At 39.6% G+C, this 18,966-nt stretch overlaps 1 protein-coding gene across 1 annotated transcript in view; it reads right to left on the reverse strand.

The window, feature by feature from the left end:
• MCCC2 (methylcrotonyl-CoA carboxylase subunit 2) overlaps positions 1 to 18,966 on the reverse strand; it is a 63,615-nt gene that overhangs the window by 29,650 nt on the left and 14,999 nt on the right. The window contains exons 5-7 of the mRNA XM_082457272.1: positions 17,808 to 17,935; positions 14,956 to 15,068; positions 3,242 to 3,355 (exon numbers count right to left, since the gene is read on the reverse strand). Of these exons, the coding sequence (XP_082313398.1) occupies positions 3,242 to 3,355; positions 14,956 to 15,068; positions 17,808 to 17,935 (355 nt within the window). The remainder of the gene's footprint in view (positions 1 to 3,241; positions 3,356 to 14,955; positions 15,069 to 17,807; positions 17,936 to 18,966) is intronic.

An 18,966-nucleotide genomic window follows, 5' to 3' on the forward strand; every position in this document is an offset into this window, starting at 1 on the left:
CAAAAGAAACCCCATACTCATTAGCAGTCCCTTCCCATTCTACCCCCTCCCAGTCCTTGGCGACAGCCAATCTACTTTCTGTCTCTATTAATTTGCCTATTCTACATATTTCAGAGAAGGGTAACTATACAATATTTGTTCTTTGTGTCTGGCCCAATGTTTTCAAGGTTTGTCCATGTTGTAGGATGTGTCAAAACTTCTTTCCTTTTTATGGCTGAATTACTCCACTTGTAGGTTTATTATAGCTTTAGAAGTTCCTTGACATTATTCTTTTTACCTATTTAATATTCTTGGATTTTACTTACGTAATGGGATGTTTTGTTGTAATCAGTAGAAATTACCTGTGTCTTCACCCAGCCTCTCTTTATCACTCTGAAGCCTAGGATCATGTTGTGACATAAGCAAAGCAGGGTGACAACTGCTTTCCTGAAAATCACAATGGAGACGTCCAAAGGAGAGATGAGGAAGCGCCGAGGATGACATAATCCAGTCCTCAGTACCTGCATCACGGGCAGGTGGCCAGTGAAGTTGCACAGGGTCCCACTCTCAGAAGGGCCCTGTGCTTGGGGTTTAATGCTCAGTGGTCACCCTAGTGAAAGTCTAACTAACTTTATCTTTGAATTTGTGTTCTGTAAGTGAAGTCTGATGGGACAATGGAGCATGTGTGTTGAGGTTCAGAGCCTCAGATCTTGTGCAGTCTGCCTCCCCCCATCTCCCTGGGATGGGCTCTTGGCTCCCTGCTTCCCTGCTGACTGGTACCTGGGCCCTGGGTCCTGCCCTACCTTCTCCTCCCCACCCCTGCCTAGCACCTGTTACACCCGCCCCCAGTGGGGGCCTGACACAGGTGTAGGGAGGATCAGAGGTCAGGTGCGCCCCCCATGGTGTCTCAGGGAAGAGCACGGCAGCCCCATCACTGTCCTGGGCTGGCAGTGCTGAGGTGTGCTCTCCAACAGGCCACTCTGCGTGTTGGGGGGGCGCCGGGGGGGATGCTGAGGGCTAGCCTTTTGCTCGTTCCCCATCTGGGTACCAAGCACATTCTCACATGGAGGCAGCACATCCTTGGGGACATGGTGGGCCCATGGGAAGTAGAGATGCCTGGCAGGGGCGGGGGGGGTGGGGCCTGTCGTTAAATAACAAATAAAAACACCATGACTGGTAGACAGACCACAGAAGAAGGGAATATGTTTCATATTTTAGTATCTTTTAACAGTAGTTTTCTCCTTTTTGAACAAAGGGTTCCATATTTTCATTTTGCACCGGGGTCTGCAAATCACTGCCCTACCAGTGATCCATAAAGCTTGCTAGTATTAACAATTTAGAGCACCACTCATAGCTATTCTAACTCTTTTTTCTTGGGGGGTGGGGGGACTTAACCTTTTGAAAAGATAATGTTTTCACAAGACTCAGAAAGTCAAAGGTCTCTCTCCCACCCTGCTTCATCTCCTCTGTGTTTAAACAGCATTTACTCTATCTTTTTCAGTTTCTTTATGCGTATACAAGCTTACAAATGTATAATTCCCCCCCTCCACTTTACACAAAAGTTAACACACTATGTGTAAGCACCTTGCTGTTTTCACTTAACAATTTATTGGTTTGTTATTGACCGTGAGTAGAAGAAAAGATAAGTAAAAGTATTTTTCTTCAGGCAGCACCATTCAAGGGGGAAAGGATAGTCCTTTCAACACATGATGCTGAGACAAACGCATGTCCACGTACAGAAAAATGTCGAACCCCTTCCTGAAACCGCACCAAAAAATAACTCAGAATGGATCACAGACCCAAACGTAAGAGCTAAAATTATAAAACTCTTGGAAGAAAACAAAGGATTAAATCTTTGCAACCTTGGAATAGGCAATACCTTCACAGAGAGGACACCAAAAGCACAAGCAAAAAAAAAAAAAGAAAAAAATATAAAAATTGGACTTCATCAAAATTTAAAACGTTTATGCTTCAAAGGAAAATACCATCAAGAGGGTGAAAAGACAACCCATAGAAGAAAATATTTGCAAATCATACATCTGATAAGAGACTTGTATCCAGAACACATGAAGAATTCTTACAACTCAATAAAAAAGACAAGAGCCCAATTACAAAATGGGCAAAGGATCTGAATAGACAGTTCTCCAAAGAAGATATACAAATAGCCAACAAGCACATGAAAGATGCTCAGTATCATTAGCCATTAGGGAAATGAAAATCAAAACCACACTGAGGTACCATGTCACACCCACTATGATGGCTACCATCAAACAGACACACAGTAACAAGTGTTGGAGAGAATGCAGAGAAATCAGAACCCTCACACACTGCTGGCAAGAATGCAAAATATGCTCTGGACAGTTTGGCTGTTCTTCAAAATGTTAACCTTAGAGCTACCATATGACCCAGAAATTGTACTTGTAGGTTTATATCCAATAGAAATGAAAACACACCCATATAAAAACTTATACATGAATGTTCATAGTAGCATTATTCATAATATCCAAAAAGTGGAAACAACCCAAATGTCCATCAACCGATAAATGGATAAACAAAATGCAGCCTATCCATACAATGAAATATTATTCAGCCATAAAGAGGAATGAAGTGATTCCTCCAAAATTTGAACATAGAATTACCACATGATTCAGCAATTCCACTTCTGAGTATATACCCAAAAGAAATGAAAGCAGGGACTCACACAGATATTTGTATGCTCATGGTCACAGCAGCATTATTCCAAATAGCCCCAAAGTGGAAGCAACCCAAAAGTCCACTGATGGATAAACAGACAAAATGTGGTATGTACATACATTGGAGTATTATTCAGCCTTAAAGAGGAAGGAAATTCTGAAACATGTTACAACATGGATAAATCCTGAGGACATTTTGCTAAGTGAAATATGCCAAACACAAAAGGACAGATATTGTATGATCCCACTTAAATGAGGTTCCTAGAGGAGCCAAATTCATAGACAAAGTAGAATCATGGTTGTCGGGGCAGTGAAGGAGGTGGGGGATAGGGAATTAGTGTTTAATGGGGACAGAGTTTCAGTTTGGGAAGATAACAACGTTCTGGAGATGGATGGTGGTGATAGTTGCACAACAAAGTGAATATACTTAATGCCAGAGCACTGTATATTTAAAAATGGTTAGAATGGTAAATTTCATATTATGCATGTTTTACTTCAATCAAGCAAGCAAGTAAGCAAACAAGACTATGTTCTTACCAAAAGAAACAAACAAACAGCTAGCTTCTTACCAAGGGAGGTCCTCCCAAGAAAATGGTACCCTGCTTGCGTACGATGATGTTTTCATCAGCCATCGCAGGCACGTAAGCTCCTCCTGCTGTACAGGAGCCCATGACCACTGCTATCTGGAATCCAAGCACACAAGAAACTCATGCAGTACAGCTCAGACAGTGAATTTATACAGTCCCTGGATCTACAGTTCCACAAACACTGCAGTACCAGGGGATATTACTAGCTTGTACCCGTGTCTCTCTCTTTTTTCTTGGCTGTGCTGTGCGGCTTGTGGGATCTCAGTTCCCGACCAGGGATTGAACCCGGGCCATGGCAGTGAAAGCCCAGAATCCTAACCACTAGGCCACCAGGGAACTCCCTGTGTTTCATTTTTAAAATGTAGTCCTCTAAGTGTTTAGAATAGTTTCCTAACTTTTGTATCAAAGCATTTTGAAGGACTTATGTCACACTTTACAAAGCTTGTGGACAATCTCCCTGTTAAAGAGAAGACTGGCCAAACAGACCTTTACCCTGAGCAACTAATGGAGAGAAGAAACTCACAATCCATCCATAAATTAGCAAAATTATATTAAAAGGACAACTTTTAAATCTAATAATAATAACAGTAATAATAAGTCCTCTAAACAATTGCCACTTACCTCATAGGAATACTGAAATAATTCTCCAAATGAGTAATGTTAATTTTGTGTTACCCTGAATATAAGGCTTTCTAAATATAAAACTAATGTTAGCATCACATTGAAAATCTTGCTAAAAAGAAAGTCCATTGTGTTGAAGCTCAGTGATGCATACCTGAGGGTTCACAGTACTATTTTCTCTACTTTTGTGTGTGTTTGAAACTTTCCATGATAAAAGCTTAAAAAAAATTCTTGCTTAGAGATTAGTATGACACATAATAAATATGGGTTTTGCTGATTACCCCTAGATGGGAATAAACAAGACCACAGAGAAAAATAAGAGAAGTATGTGGTGAATATTTTCTTAAATTATCACATGAACGTAGATTTTGCTAATTCCAATATGCCATCAGTTTTCCTTCTAGTCATACAAGTATCTGTTCCGGAAAAAAAAAAAAAAAAAGCCACACTAGTATTAATCCAAAAGTGAAAGGCAGCATGAGTTAACATTTTTCCATCTAAATGGCTGTCACAAAAGGCATTTTCCCCTATTTCATGTAACGTTATGAAAAATGGTTGTAACATTTCTTTGTCAACATACTACAGAAGTGTTTATCACTTATGGTTTTGCTTATCAATCACCCAGTTTTTTTTCTTTCAGTTTTATTGGAATATAATTGATATACAGCACTGTATAAGTTTAAAGTGTATAGCATAATGATTTGACTTACATATAGCATGAAATGATTCTTAGTAAGTTATAGAAAATATCCATCAGGGACGTTGCTGGCGGTGCAGTGGTCAGGACTCCGTGCTTGCACTTCAGGGGGCTCGGGTTCAATCCCTGGTGGAGGAACTAATATCCCGCATGCCGTGTGGCAAATTAAAAAAAAAAAGCGGAGCCTAACCACTGGACCGCCAGGGAAGTCCCCAAAATTTTTAAAATAGAAGAAAAATATTTTCTTTATGATGAAAAAACCCCTTAGGATCTACTCTTAACAACTTTCATGTATAACATAGAGCAGTGTTAATTATATTATTCATATTGCACATTACATCACATTACTTATTTATCTTATAACTGGAAGTCTGTACCTTTCAACCTCCTTCACCCAATTCCCATTCCTCCCATCCCTCGTCTCTGGTAATTACAAATCTGATCTCTTTTTTTATGGGCTTGTTTCTTTGGTTGGTTTTGAAGTATAATCAACCTACAGCACTCTGTTAGCTACTGTAATACAACAGAGGGATTTGATATTTCTATACATTTCAAAATGATCACCACAATAAGTCTAGTTACAGTATGTCGCCATATAAAGATATTACATAATTACTGACTATATTCCCCCCACTGTACATTTCATACCCACGACTCATTTATTTTACAACTGGAGATCTGCACCTCTTAATCCCCCTCACTTATTTCTCTCCCTCCACCCACACCCCACCTCCCCACAGAAGTCTGTTTTAAAGATATCTATGGCTAGAAAAACTCTTGCCCACAAGCACAAGGAAACATTCATCATAGCAGTGTTTATAATAGCAAAATATGCAAATAGCCAACATGTCCATCAATACAATATTTTGAAAGGGATACTGTGGATAAATAAATTCTTTAAAAATCTGGGGCAAAAAATAACACAGGAAAGGTTAGTACTTCATAAATCCAAGTGGAGGGTACATGAGTGTTCTGGTCTATTATTCTCTGTACTTTCTTCAAGTTTGAAATATTTTATGGGTTTTTCTTTAAGTTCATATCAGAAGCAAAGGACACGATTTCACCTTATCACCCTGTTCTCTGTGCTAGAACACTAGAATCCACCATCAAAAAAAGAAGTCAAGGAACTAGAGAAGAGTCACAACGATGTAAGAGTATGAAAGGGGACAATTTTCAAAAGTAAGCTCTAAAGAACTAAAGAGGCACAGCAGGGTTCCATGAAAACAAGTATTGAGCAAAAGGAGAGAAAAGAAGAGCAACTGCCAGCAAGTGGTGTTCCAAGACCAAGGACTGGGGGTTGGGGGGTGGGGATGGAGCAAAGACGAATTATTTTGTCAAAATGTCGTAAGACAAAAATGAGGGAAATGAAACTAAATGTCATCCTGTCATCTCAGGGTAGAGAGAAAAGATGTACCCATTTAGCAGAAAAGTCTCTCAAGTGAATAGCTGACAAATTATTAGCACATAAGGCAAACAACAGTCTCTCCAGCCCTCGGATCTTCCAATGTCCGTCTGAGATGGGCAGTCAGGGTTTCGATCATGCTGCAGCCCCTTTGTACCCCGCAGCTCCAAGGGGCAGTGCTGCCGGGCTCCACATCAGGGACCCATTTAAACCCCAGTCCCACCTCCTTTGGTTCTTCTCTGTCTTGCTGGCTGATCTTCCCCCATCTCTGAACCTAGACTGGGGGGGAGGGTGGGGAAGAGAATACCATACTCACTTTGTATTCTCCTCTATCTTGTTTTTAAAACTTACGGTTTGAGACCTCCAAGCCCCTTTTTAACTATCACAAATGCTCTCTCACAAAACGAATTTTACCATATTCCTAAGAACACTTCAGATGCCTTTTCGCCACAGAATCTCTGCAATCAAGGAAATCAACAATCCACTTCTCAGACACCAGGTGAGGCATCACAAACATATACAGAAGACTTTTGCTCAGTAACAGAGTAGGAGACTGTGGTAGGCAGCTTCTAAAACGCCACCGCCCTGCCCCCTGCCATACTAGACTCTTGGCAGTCACCTCCTGTATGATCAGGTCCCCGTGAGCGTGCAGTGGATCCGGTGACACGCTGCTAATGAATGGAGTATGGCAAGTGACAGGACATCCCTGCTGTGCTCAGGGTATGAGGGACCGTGTCCTCTGTCTTGCTGGCCCTCTTTCTCGCCCACCTGCTCGCTTACTCTGATGCAGCTAGCTGACGTGCTGTGACATGCTGTATGGAGAGGCCCACAAAGGAAAGAACCTACAACAGCTCATAAGGAACTGAGGGGTTTCTGCAAAGACCTGAATCCTACCAACAGCCACATGAACGAGGCAGGGGGCGGAGCCTTGAGAGGACTGCAGTCAGCCACATGATCCAGCTAAGCTGTGCTCAGACCCCTAACCACAGAAACTGTGCGATAATAAATGTTGTTGTTTTAAACTGTTATGTTTGGGGGTAATTTGTTCTGCAGTAATAGAGAACTAATACAGAGATCAAAAACCATCTCCCTTAAGCGCCTGCAGTTGAGGCCCATCTGAAGACCCAGGAAAGTCTCTGTTTGAAGTGCTTTGTCGCTGTTGCTCTTTAATGTATCTGTGAACTATTCCTCTAGTCGAGAGATGGGAGACAGACCAGCATCAGCATTCTGTACCATCCCAGAGAGTGATGAAAATCCAAGAGAAAGACGTGGATAAGCCTTGAAGCCATTATGCTAAGTGAAAGAAACCAGGCACAAAAGACCACTTAGCACAATTCCATTTATATGAAATGTCCAGAACAGGCAAATCCATAGGTTACCAGGGGCTGGAGGGACTGTGTAAAAATGAGATTAACTGCCAGTGGGTATGGCATTTCCTTCTGGGGTGATAAAAGTGTTCTAAAATTGATTCAACCCTGTAAATACCCTAAAAACCATTGAATTATACACATTAAACGAGTAAATTTTATGGTATGTGAATTATAGCTCAATAAATTACCCCTCAATAAAACTTATAAAACTAAAAAAAAAATACAAGAGCTAGAGTTACTAAGTATACAGGAATCAAAATTCTCAAATTTTTCATCAATAAGAAAGAGAGGCTATTCTAGTTCCAAGTATCTAACAGACACAAAACTTAATACTGCTAAAGCAAGGACTTCCCTGGTGGCACAATGGTTAAGAATCCACCTGCCAATGCAGGGGACACGGGTTTGAGCCCTGGTCCAGGAAGCTCTCACATGCCGCAGAGCAACTAAGCCTGTGCGCCACAACTACTGAGCCTGCGCTCTAGAGCCCGTGAGGCACAACTACTGAGCCCGAGTGCCACAACTACTGAAGCCCGCGCACCTAGAGCCCATGCTCCGCAACAAGAGAAGCCACTGCAATGAGAAGCCCGTGCACCACAACGAAGAGTAGCCCCCGCTCGCTGCAACTAGAGAAAGCCCGTGCACAGCAACTAAGACCCAACACAGCCAAAAATAAATAAATTTATAAATAAATTTATAAAAAATATATATATATATTGCTCAATAGAAATAAAAGAACACAGTTAAGTCACCACTGTCACACAATCTCCTCTTCTGCATTTAATTCTGAGCCCTTCACTCACAAAATAGAGTGAACGTGCACCAAGAGCTCCGCTATTGTGTCTACTGCTGCTTCTCACAGAGCATGGGGACCCCAGGGCCCAAGCAGCACCAATGACTTTCCACATCCCAAAGCATTCATCTGTAGTACAATGAAGACCTTACATTGGGCCACACTGGACAAATGATTCAGAACCCCAGAAAGAAAATTCTGCTGCTTTCTTGTACTAAAGGGACATTAAAGGGACATAAGGAAGCTGCGTGACCACAAGCTGTTCCGACCGTGCTCAGAGTACAGGTTTGGCTGTGTGGGCAAATCCCAGGCACTATGTCAGGAGAGACATGACTGCGCCCCTCATGTGCATCAGAACAAAAGACAGCTCCCACCAGTTACTGAGAGGCCACCATCCACCCTGTCACCAGTGAAGTGGGCCTGCTCTGTGACAAGGACAAGCCAAGAGATCCCTCTTGCAGGGTCAGGAGCCCCATGGCAACTCAAAAACTTGAATCCAGGGCAAGAAAACAGCAAGCAGGCTAAGAATGATGTGTAACTGACAGTAACAATCTTTGTCATCACTGGCACAGACCGCACAGCAAAAGCTGGAAATGAAAGGAAACAAGAGGCTACAAAACAGAGGTAATAGTCTGGAAAAACTTTGGGCAAAATTTCATTACCCTCCAGGTCTTGCCTGCACAAGTAGAGGCTGGTTTTCATCACACCAAAAACAAATTACATATTGTAGGTCAGCAGCCTGCCCTATGGAAGGGGTGTCTGAGAGGGAGTCAAGAGGTTTCATACCCAATTCTGAGAAGCTGTGTGAACTTTAGACCTCCATCTTTCCACTAAAAAATTGCAGAAGACTATCTCATTCAAAGGCTCTCTGTGATAAATGTAATAGAACCTGAGGAGGGAGATTTCCAGTTGCTTGGTGGAAAAGCCATTAAAATTATAATATGTTTTTTTTTTTTTTTTAATAGTAATCTTTTATTTATTTATTTATTTATTATATTTATTTTTGGCTGTGTTGGGTCTTCGTTTCTGTGCGAGGGCTTCCTCTAGTTGCGGCAAGTGGGGGCCACTCTTCATCGCGGTGCGCGGGCCTCTCACTGTCGCGGCCTCTCTTGTTGCGGAGCACAGGCTCCAGACGCGCAGGCTCAGTAGCTGTGGCTCACGGGCCTAGTTGCTCCGTGGCATGTGGGATCTTCCCAGACCAGGGCTCGAACCCGTGTCCCCTGCATTGGCAGGCAGATTCTCAACCACTGCGCCATCAGGGAAGCCCTATAATATGTTTTTTAAATCTCTCATCTTTCTTCTTTTTCCATTCAAAGTATTGTAGAAAGCAAATACTGCCTGTATCACTTTTTTCTTCCTCTACCTAAAGAGTCACCATTAAAAACTAAAAGCCGTAATACACAAGTATCTATTCAATGGCTGTCCAGAATTTAAGAACATTATCAACTATACTGACGATCACACTGCTGACCCTAGAACGTACATGCTTATCCGTGCTCACTGGATAGGATGAAATGTACATAGGGAACAAAAAGTCCATCTCACCCAGAACATTCTGTTTCTTCCTCAATCTTTTTATCAGAGAGCCTCAAAACAAACAAAAAAACAGAGTGGTTTCTTCTACCCCTGACCCTATCTGGCTTCATGAGCAGGTTGAAATGCATTTTTAAAATAATAACATACAGTGTTTATCCTAACTAGGACCCTCAAAACAATTACCAAGGTCTGAAGCAAAGAAAATAAATTTCAAAAATAATGAGCTAAGCCAAGGAGGGAAGAGGGAAAAGTTAAGAAAAGAGGAAGGGAGGGACACTTGAGAATAATTTTAGGCACATCTCCAAAAAGAAGAACAAACAGGCAGAAGTGCAAAGAAGAAAAAAGGGGGAAAGGCCTGAGGAGCTGCAACTAAGCATAGCTAGGTGAATAACAGCTATTTCAGAAGAAATAAACTGTTAATAAAAAACAGAAACATTTGCTGCTGGTGTGGTAAGGATCACAGTAAAACGAGGAAGAGAATTAATGCATCAGAGCAAAACCAGTCTAGACTAGACTCTCACTAGACTATAAAAATTAATGGTAATGTAAGACTTGAAGAAAACAAACACCAAGATCCCACTTCTGAAGAGAACTATAAGTCTCACATTTAAAAAGCCAGCAACATGGGAACCACATCAGGAAAATAAAAGAAGCACAGCCCCAAGATCATCACGGCATCAGGCATGGATTTTGGAGAAGGACCAGAGAAGGTATCCTCGGGACATGAGGCTCAGAGAAAGACCACTGGACACCAATACGCCAAGTCTTTAAACTTCAAAACAAACCAGGGTCCTAAAACCTACCAGAAAGTAAGGAAAAATGAAACAGAAGAGAATACAAAGGTAACTACCTAGTTAACTGTTTTTTCTCAAGTGCAAAAACAAAATTGTTGAACCTGGGAGGTCTGTAGGAATCTGGCCACATCTTTACAGCTGCAAAAATATAGGAAAAAACAGAGATATGGTTGTCAAGAGACATACTTCTTAGAAATCAGTGGATAAATGGACTTACAAAGGGCAAGGTTAATAACATTAAATAAAAACCAATCTTGGGGAGGAAGAGGAATTGAACAAGTAAGGGAAGCTAGTGCTCACTATCAAAATGCACACATAACTGCAGTTACAACAGTTATTGCTTTATGTAGAAAATACAAAAAATTGTTTTTAACAGTCCACCTAAACCAAAGTCTTAAATAAATATTAAAATATATTGGAAATTCCCTGGCCGTCCAGTGGTTAGGACTCGGCACTTTTACTGCTGTGGCCTGGGTTGAATCTCTGCTCGGGGAACTAAGATCCTGCAAGCCATGTGGCGCAGCCAAAAATAACGATGATGATGGTAATAATAATAAACATACATTAAAATATAGGAAATAGAACTACTCAGTATGTTAGGTATCACTTTAATGGTTATTAAGGAGTTTCACTCAAATAATAAATTATTAAGTAGGTAAGTAAATGCGTTGGGATATAAACAATCCAATATTGTCTCTAATCTCAAGTGGCAAAGAGTCTAGTAAGGGAAATTAGTCAGGATATGTCTAGATAAAAGGGATAAATGCCATTAGTAAGGTATAGCTCAAGAATTATGCGAGTTGGGGGGGAAGATCACTTCCGGTAAGGGATTCTGGGAAGCTTTCCTGGAAAAGGTGGCATCTGAGATGCACCTTGGAAAATGGGTTGGAGACTCAGATCAATCCATATGGAAGGACTGGGGGAAAGAGAGTCCGGCATGGACCTGAGCAGAAACTCATAAAGGTCACGATACACATGAAAAATAGCAAGCGCTGCAGACTGACGGCAGTTTACAATGCATGATCAGTAAGGCTAGAAAGTTAGGTTGGAACCAGATCACACGAGGTCTTAAGTATCAGGCTATGAAGTTTGGTCTGGAACAAGGGAACTAGATAAAGAATAACCTAATAGTAATGTGTACAACAGACAGAAAATGCCTGAACTAACTATGGTGATGGCAGTAGGAATGGAGTGGAGAGGACCAATCCAAAGGTAAAAACCAACATGACTTGATTCATCAAAGGTTTACTATGTATTGATTATCTGCCCAGCATCAAAGGACCTCCCAGGGGTACAAAAATGAGGAAGATATATATTTCTGACCTAAAAGGATTAAGTAGGGGAAAAAGCAGAGAAGAGTCAATGATGACATCAAAGTTTCAATCCTAGAGAAAAGAGCAAGAAGGAAGTACCATCAACAGCACACAGAAACATGGGTGAAGGAACAAATCAGCAGGGGCAGCTAAATACGGAATGTCTACTCTGAGCCTCTGGTACCAGCAGGAAATCTAACCAAACAACAGAACCCCAAGGGTAGGTGGAGGTGGATGGAGGCCAGGACCAGAGAATGATCATGGAAATGACAGGTATATCATTAGATTTTATTAAACTACTAAGGACAAGTTCTTGAATGGGGTTGGGAGGATTAAATGAAGAGAGTGGGAGAAGAAGGAAACCAGTGGCACAAAGCCTAAGGAGAATTTCAAGAAAGGGAACAATAACAAAACCAACAGGTTGTACAGCGTGAGAATCTCTAGGAGGTTAAGGTTAGCGGGACCCTCCGAGGGCAGCAAGGTTTTTAGGAAAGTGAGTGGTCAGGAACGAAGATGCTGGGCCAATCCTTAAGAAGTCTGGTAATCCAGGGAGGGAGAGGAGCTTCAAAAACAGCAGAAGCTAGAAAAGGTCCTTTTCTTTGTGCATCATTTTTTGCTACTTTTTCCTTTAAAAAAAAAAAGAGGAAGTCAACATGATTATTGGCTGTGAGAAAAAAAATTAAGTGGATGTGAAGTATTAAAGCAAAAGAGAGAAAGAGGATTAATGATGAAGCACAAATGAAGGATCAGTATTAAGATTATAAATGACAAGTCTAGTCTTGGAGAACAGAGACAATTCTTCCTGGGATTAAAAAAAAAGACAGAGTAAGCAGTATTGTTTTTAATAGAACAGTGCTCACACATGACTTTCTCAGTAAAGTACGAAGCAATAGCTTCAGTGGCGATATCAGGTTTATAGTTCATAAACTATAAAAAAAGGGGAAAAGATGAGAAGAGGCACCATGGACACTAGGATACAATAACAATTAGATTTTTTTTTTAATTCCACGAGGTTCATAAGAATATAAGAAGGCAAACCTCAACCACAAACTTCCTATTGGGTTGAAACAGAAAAAATAAATGCTGAGAAGTGGCTCAGTTAAAGAAATACTGATGTTAAAATTTTTAGGAAACAAAAATTAAATAGGCAAACTGAAGGCATTCAGTCAAATGTCCCTTAGATATTTTAGATTTTTTTGTCATAAGCAGATATTGCTTATTCAAAATTATAAGGACACTTTTAATTTTAAAAAGACCTAGTTTTTAAAGCACTTCAAGCTTCAGGTTCCACAGGAGCAGAGACCCTACCTGGTTTGATTCATCTAGTATAGGGCCTGGCTTACAGTAGCTTCTCCATAAATATCTGTTAGATGTTGGCTGACGTTTTATATAGTCCCACAAAAGCTACATGAAGAGAAAGAGCACAGAATAAGCATGCAAGGTGGCAGAGGTCTACAGTGAGTTAAATGGTGCCCCTCCACGCCCCAAATTTGTCCACACCCAAATCTCCGGAACCTGTGAATGTGACCTTATTCGAAAAAAAATGGGTCTTTGCAGATGTAGTTAAGTTAAGGATCTTGAGATAAGATCACTCTAGATTACCCAGGGGCGCCCTAAATCGAGTGACAAGTGTCCTTATAAGGGAGAGAGGGCACAGAGGAGAAGACCATGGGAAGACCAAGTCAGAGACTGGAGTCACACAGCCACAAGCCAAGGGAACGCCTCGAGCCATCAGAAGCTCAAAGAGGCAAGGATCGGAATCTTCCTTAGAGCCTTCTGAGGGAGCGCGGCCCTGCCGCCACCTTGATTTCAGATGTCTAGCCTCCAGAAACTTGAGAGAATAAATTTCTGTTATTTTAAGCCACCTTGTTCGTGGTAATTTGTTACGGCAGCCCTAGGAAACTAATACAAGTTTCGTATAGCTATATAAATTATAATACCAGGTTAAATGGGCTAATTTCCCCTATAAGACAAAAGATCACAATAGGAATTTCATAACAGATAATGGATGCAAGGGCCATCTGGGTAAAAGTGAGCAAAGCTGAAGTTTCTATTTAGATAAACAAAGCATAGATATATGCAAGGTCTCCACATAACAGTAAAATATATAATAAATAATAACAACACATTGTATTGGTAGATTATAAAGAAGAGAGATATAATAATTGCAAGTGATGACTAATTAATTAGAATACTAATAAAAATACTACAAACTTAAGAAATTCAATAACAAAACAAAAACAAAGGAGTTGCAGCAGTATTATGAAGTATTTCAAACATACAAAAAAGATTAGAATAGTAAAATAAATATTCTTTACCTAATACCCAGTCTTAATAAATCTTCACATTTGGTCAAACTTACTTCTGAATTTTTTTAAAGGAATAAAATATTTCATATACAGTTGAAGCCTATATAGACCTCCTACTTGGCCTTTATTCTCCTCCTCCCTCCCACCTCAAAGGTAACCACTGTTCTAAAGTTGAGTCTATCATTCCCATGTACCTGTTTATACATAATAGATTATTTGATACATTTAACACTTGCATACATAGCAATTTGCTATACATTTATTCTACACATTTTTTTTTTACCCAACATATTTTTTGAGGCTTATTTCTGTTGATGCACACAATTCTAGTTCATTCATTTTAACAGCTAACTATTATAACTCTCCTATGAATGGGCATTTACTTTGTTCTTTAACTTTTGCTATAACAAACAATGCTACAAGGAACTTTCTTGTACATGTCTCCTCATATATATACTAGAACTCCTCCAGAGTATAGTCCTAAAAAAGCAATTTTACTCAGTGTTCTTTCTTTTTAAAAACTCTTTTCCTTTGGTAAATAACCTTTATTATAGCATAACAGTATTCCCATATTTAGCAGATGAATCTGACTGAAGATATCCTTATGATGCTTTCTGTGGAGAAAGACTAAATTCTGTATTAAATTCTGTTCTGCAAATTCCCTGGCGGTCCAGTGGTTTGGACTCCATGTTTTCACTGCCAAGGGCCTGGGTTCAATCCCTGGTCAGGGAACTAAGATCCTGCCAGCTGCATGGCACAGCCAAAAAAAAAACAAAACAAATTCTGTTTTAAGTCATCTCAGAATACCTGGTTAGCAAAGACATTTGATGCAAAAAGCAATACATCTCATTAATGAGAAATTACCTGTATAATACTTTTAGAAGACATAACTGCCTGATTATAGAATATGCGGCCAAAGTGATCTCGATCTGGAAATACCTCTGCTTGTCGAGGTAAGTTTGCTCCTCCCGAATCAACTGAAGAGAAATAAGTATATCTCAATGAACAAAACATGCTACACACAGGAAGACTTATCTCAATGATAACATCAATTCTTAATTACATTCGCAAAAAACTTGCCCTATCTTTCTAAAGTCTTCTACAGCCTCTTTCTCCAATCCTTCAATACAGCCCCCAAAAATGTACTGTTTTCTTCAAACACATTAGGCTCTCCTACCCCTGTGCAGAATTCCACTTGAAATGTTTAGGACATTCTCTCCCTTTAGGATTAGCCCCAGAAACACCAAAAATCCTTAACCAGTTCAGCTAAAATTGGATCTTTCTCTCTTTTAAAACAATCTGAAAATCATCTACAGAATTCATGTGATAATTTTATTGCACATTGCCTCTGGTACTCTTTTTACTGCAGATTACAGTGGTGGATAAGAATGTCAGCTGAGTTCAAAACAGAGCTTCATTACCTCACAGCTGTGTGATCACAGGTGTGTTTCCGAACCAGTCTACTGCCTCGGCCTCCCCACCAGTGAAATGAAGGTAACAGTGGCTATCCCATAGGGTTGTTATTGGGATGACATGAAATAGTGTATGTGAAGCACTTAGCTCAGCACATACTGTGAGTGCACAGAGTGAACGTTACAAAAAGTTAGCTAGTCTTATACCTATCACTCTTGCCTGCAACCACGAAGTCTTCTATTGATATTTAATACATTAGCGACAGGGACAACACCACACTCTTCACTGCATCCCCTACAGTGTTGGGCACAGCACCTGCAAGCAGTGGGGCCTCATTTGCTGTTTTCTATACATGAAAAGCAGTTCACACTCTGAGTCAATGAGGTAAATTCACTTTCATAGGAGAAAAAAATCTCATCAGTACCTGTTCAAATATCCATAAAAATGAACAGTATATACCGGCGTTTTTACAAACTAAGCCAATATCCAGGAAGTACCAATTTTAAACTGCCTTGCTTTTATGTTCTTTTAAAGATATCCTTAGATTTAAATGTACTTTCATTCCAAATATAAATTTACTTTCATTGAATACTAAATTTCTTTAAATTACGTCTGCTCAAACTATGTACATAATCAAGCATTTAACCTAGTACCTGGCACTCAAGAGACCCATATATATTAGCTATTATTTTTTCATGGTTTGAACCCATTAAGGTGAACAGAAAAACAAAATATTGGGTTGGTCAAAAAGTTCGTTCGTTTTTTTCCACAACATGGTTCTAACTAGTGCTTAGTTGTCCTTAACTTCACTCGAAACAATTTTGTTAGATTGTATTGTGAAAGCTGTCGTATCAGCAGTGCATTTTTAAAAAAAAACTTATCAAAATTGGTGAATTTTTGTGTAGCCATTTTAATATTGAAGATGGAAGAAAAAAGGCAACATTTTCAGCATATTATGCTTTATTATTTCAAGAAAGGTAAAAACGCAACTGAAATGCAAAAAAAGATTTGTGCAGTGTATGGAGAGGGCACTGTAACAGATCAAATGTGTCAAAAGTGGTTTGCGAAGTTTCATGCTGGAGATTTCTTGCTGGACGATGGTCCACGGTCAGGTAGACCAGTTGAAGTTGATAGCGATCAAATCGAGACACTAATTGAGAACAATCAGTGTTATACCACGCGGGAGATAGCCGACATACTCAAAATATCCAAATCAAGTGTTGAAAATCATTTGCACCAGCTTGGTTATGTGAATCGCTTTGACGTTTGGGTTCCACATAAGTTAAGTGAAAAAAACCTTCTTGACCATATTTCTGCATGCAATTCTCTACTTAAACATAATGAAAACATGCCATTTTTAAAACAACTTGTGACGGGTGGTGAAAAGTGGACGCTGTACAATAATGTGGAACGGAGGAGACTGTGGGGCAAGGGAAATGAACCACCACCAACCACACCAAAGGCTGGCGGTCTTCATCCAAAGAAGGTGATGTTGTGTATATGGTGGGATTGGAAGGGAGTCCTCTATTATGAGCTCCTTCTAGAAAACCAAACGATTAATTCCAACAAGTACTGTTCCCAATTAGACCAACTGAAAGCAGCACTCTAGGAAAAGCGTCCCGAATTAGTCAACAGAAAAGGTATAATCTTCTATCCGGATAATGCAGGACCCCATGCTTCTTTGATGACCAGGCAAAAACTGTTACAGATTGGCTGGGAAGTTCTGATTCATCCACCATATTCACCAGACACTGCACCTTCGGATTTCCATTTATTTAGGTTTTTATAAAATTCTCTTAATGGAAAAAATTTCAATTCCCTGGAAGACTGTAAAAAGCACCTGGAACAGTTTTTTGCTCAAAAAAATAAAAAGTTTTGGGAAGATGGAATTATGAAGTTGCCTGAAAAATGGCAGAAGGTAGTGGAACAAAATGGTGAATACATTGTTCAATAAAGTTCTTGGTGAAAATGAAAAATGTCTTTTATTTTTACTCAAAAACCAAAGGAACTTTTTGGCCCACCCAATATATAGAAGAAAAAAACACCACTCATGTAGAGAAAAAAATGGCAAACCCCAAAATACTGTCAGGGATTCTTCCTCAGTGATGTTATTATGGGTGGTGCTTGTTTACTTTTTCTCCCAGAGTTTTTAGCAAAGAATATGTGTCTCTTCCGTAATTATAAGAGAAGCCAACAGTTTTTAAAAAATATCCATTGATAATGTCATATATATATATAGACTTCTAAACAATCTTGTATTTTTCTAGCTAATAATCATTTATTTTACAATTCTCATGACTTGCCCAAGTAAATGCAGGGGAGCCTGTTTTGCATCGCAATTTCTTGTGCCCGTAAGTGTTTCTTCACAGTCACCGGGTAGTAGGTACCTCCCTTGACAGTGGCATCATTGGCAACAATAATGCATTCTACTCTGAAAGGCAGAAATTTCATCGGAAAGAGAACATGAGAGAGTTCTTCAAAGTAAAGACCAATTGCATCTCATTACAAGACACTCCCAATACAGCCTGGCAATTTCTAGTACATATCCCAAATGACAGCCATTAGTAGACAATCTTATGATATAAAAGTTTTAATCACTGTTCACATATTTATTTATATAAAATGAATCACTTTTAATAAGTTTACAAACTCTAACTTGATTTTTAAAGAATCATCACCCCATATTAGTAGAGAAAAATTAACAACCTAAGCCACATTTTGTAATGGTTCTTTGAATAAAGGGGTCCTAACAAGATAATACAAGATAATACAACAACAACAACAAGGCATCCAAGTCTCAAGGTGAGAAAATCCCTCATGATAAACCTTTAAAATTTCCTTTTAGGAAGGTAATTTTCAAAAAGGAAAACTGATCCACAAAAGTATTTATTTTTCGTATTTTCTTCATGTCACTGCCATATGCTTTTCTATAAAACTAAAAGAAGTTTAAAGTACAACACTTACCTTGCTTAAAGTAACAATAAGTACAAACTTTAAAATAGTAGTTTGAAAGCATATACTATAATGAGTCATTAGTGGTGCCCTTTCTCACCAAAACCAGTCTGTCAGGTACCATGGCCCACACGTAACACGCAAGAAGCAGGGAAGTGAATGAAGAGGGCCAGTAAGGGAGGCTGCTTAGTATTGCCAGGAAACCCGAAGATGAGAGGCTCGCTTGAAACTGGAGAGAACAACAGTGTGGTCTTTACAAAATTTAATCTTTATATTTATGATGTTTTTGTTACCTCACTTTATATTCTCTAGAATTCTAAAAAGAAACTTACTGAATCCTTGCTGAAAATGAAGTAGAGAACAGCAACTGAGCACACGGCCTCAGGTGGTGTTGTACTTCTTTTATTAGGGTATGTGGCTCCTCTCCTTTGAGCATCAATTTTATTCACTAGGTTATATAAAGCCTTTTTCCGCATTATAATTAACATTTTATAGAGTGGGATGTACATT

Source organism: Balaenoptera physalus, assembly GCF_965194825.1.
Source record: "Balaenoptera physalus genome assembly, chromosome: 3".
Classification (NCBI taxonomy): domain Eukaryota; kingdom Metazoa; phylum Chordata; class Mammalia; order Artiodactyla; family Balaenopteridae; genus Balaenoptera; species Balaenoptera physalus.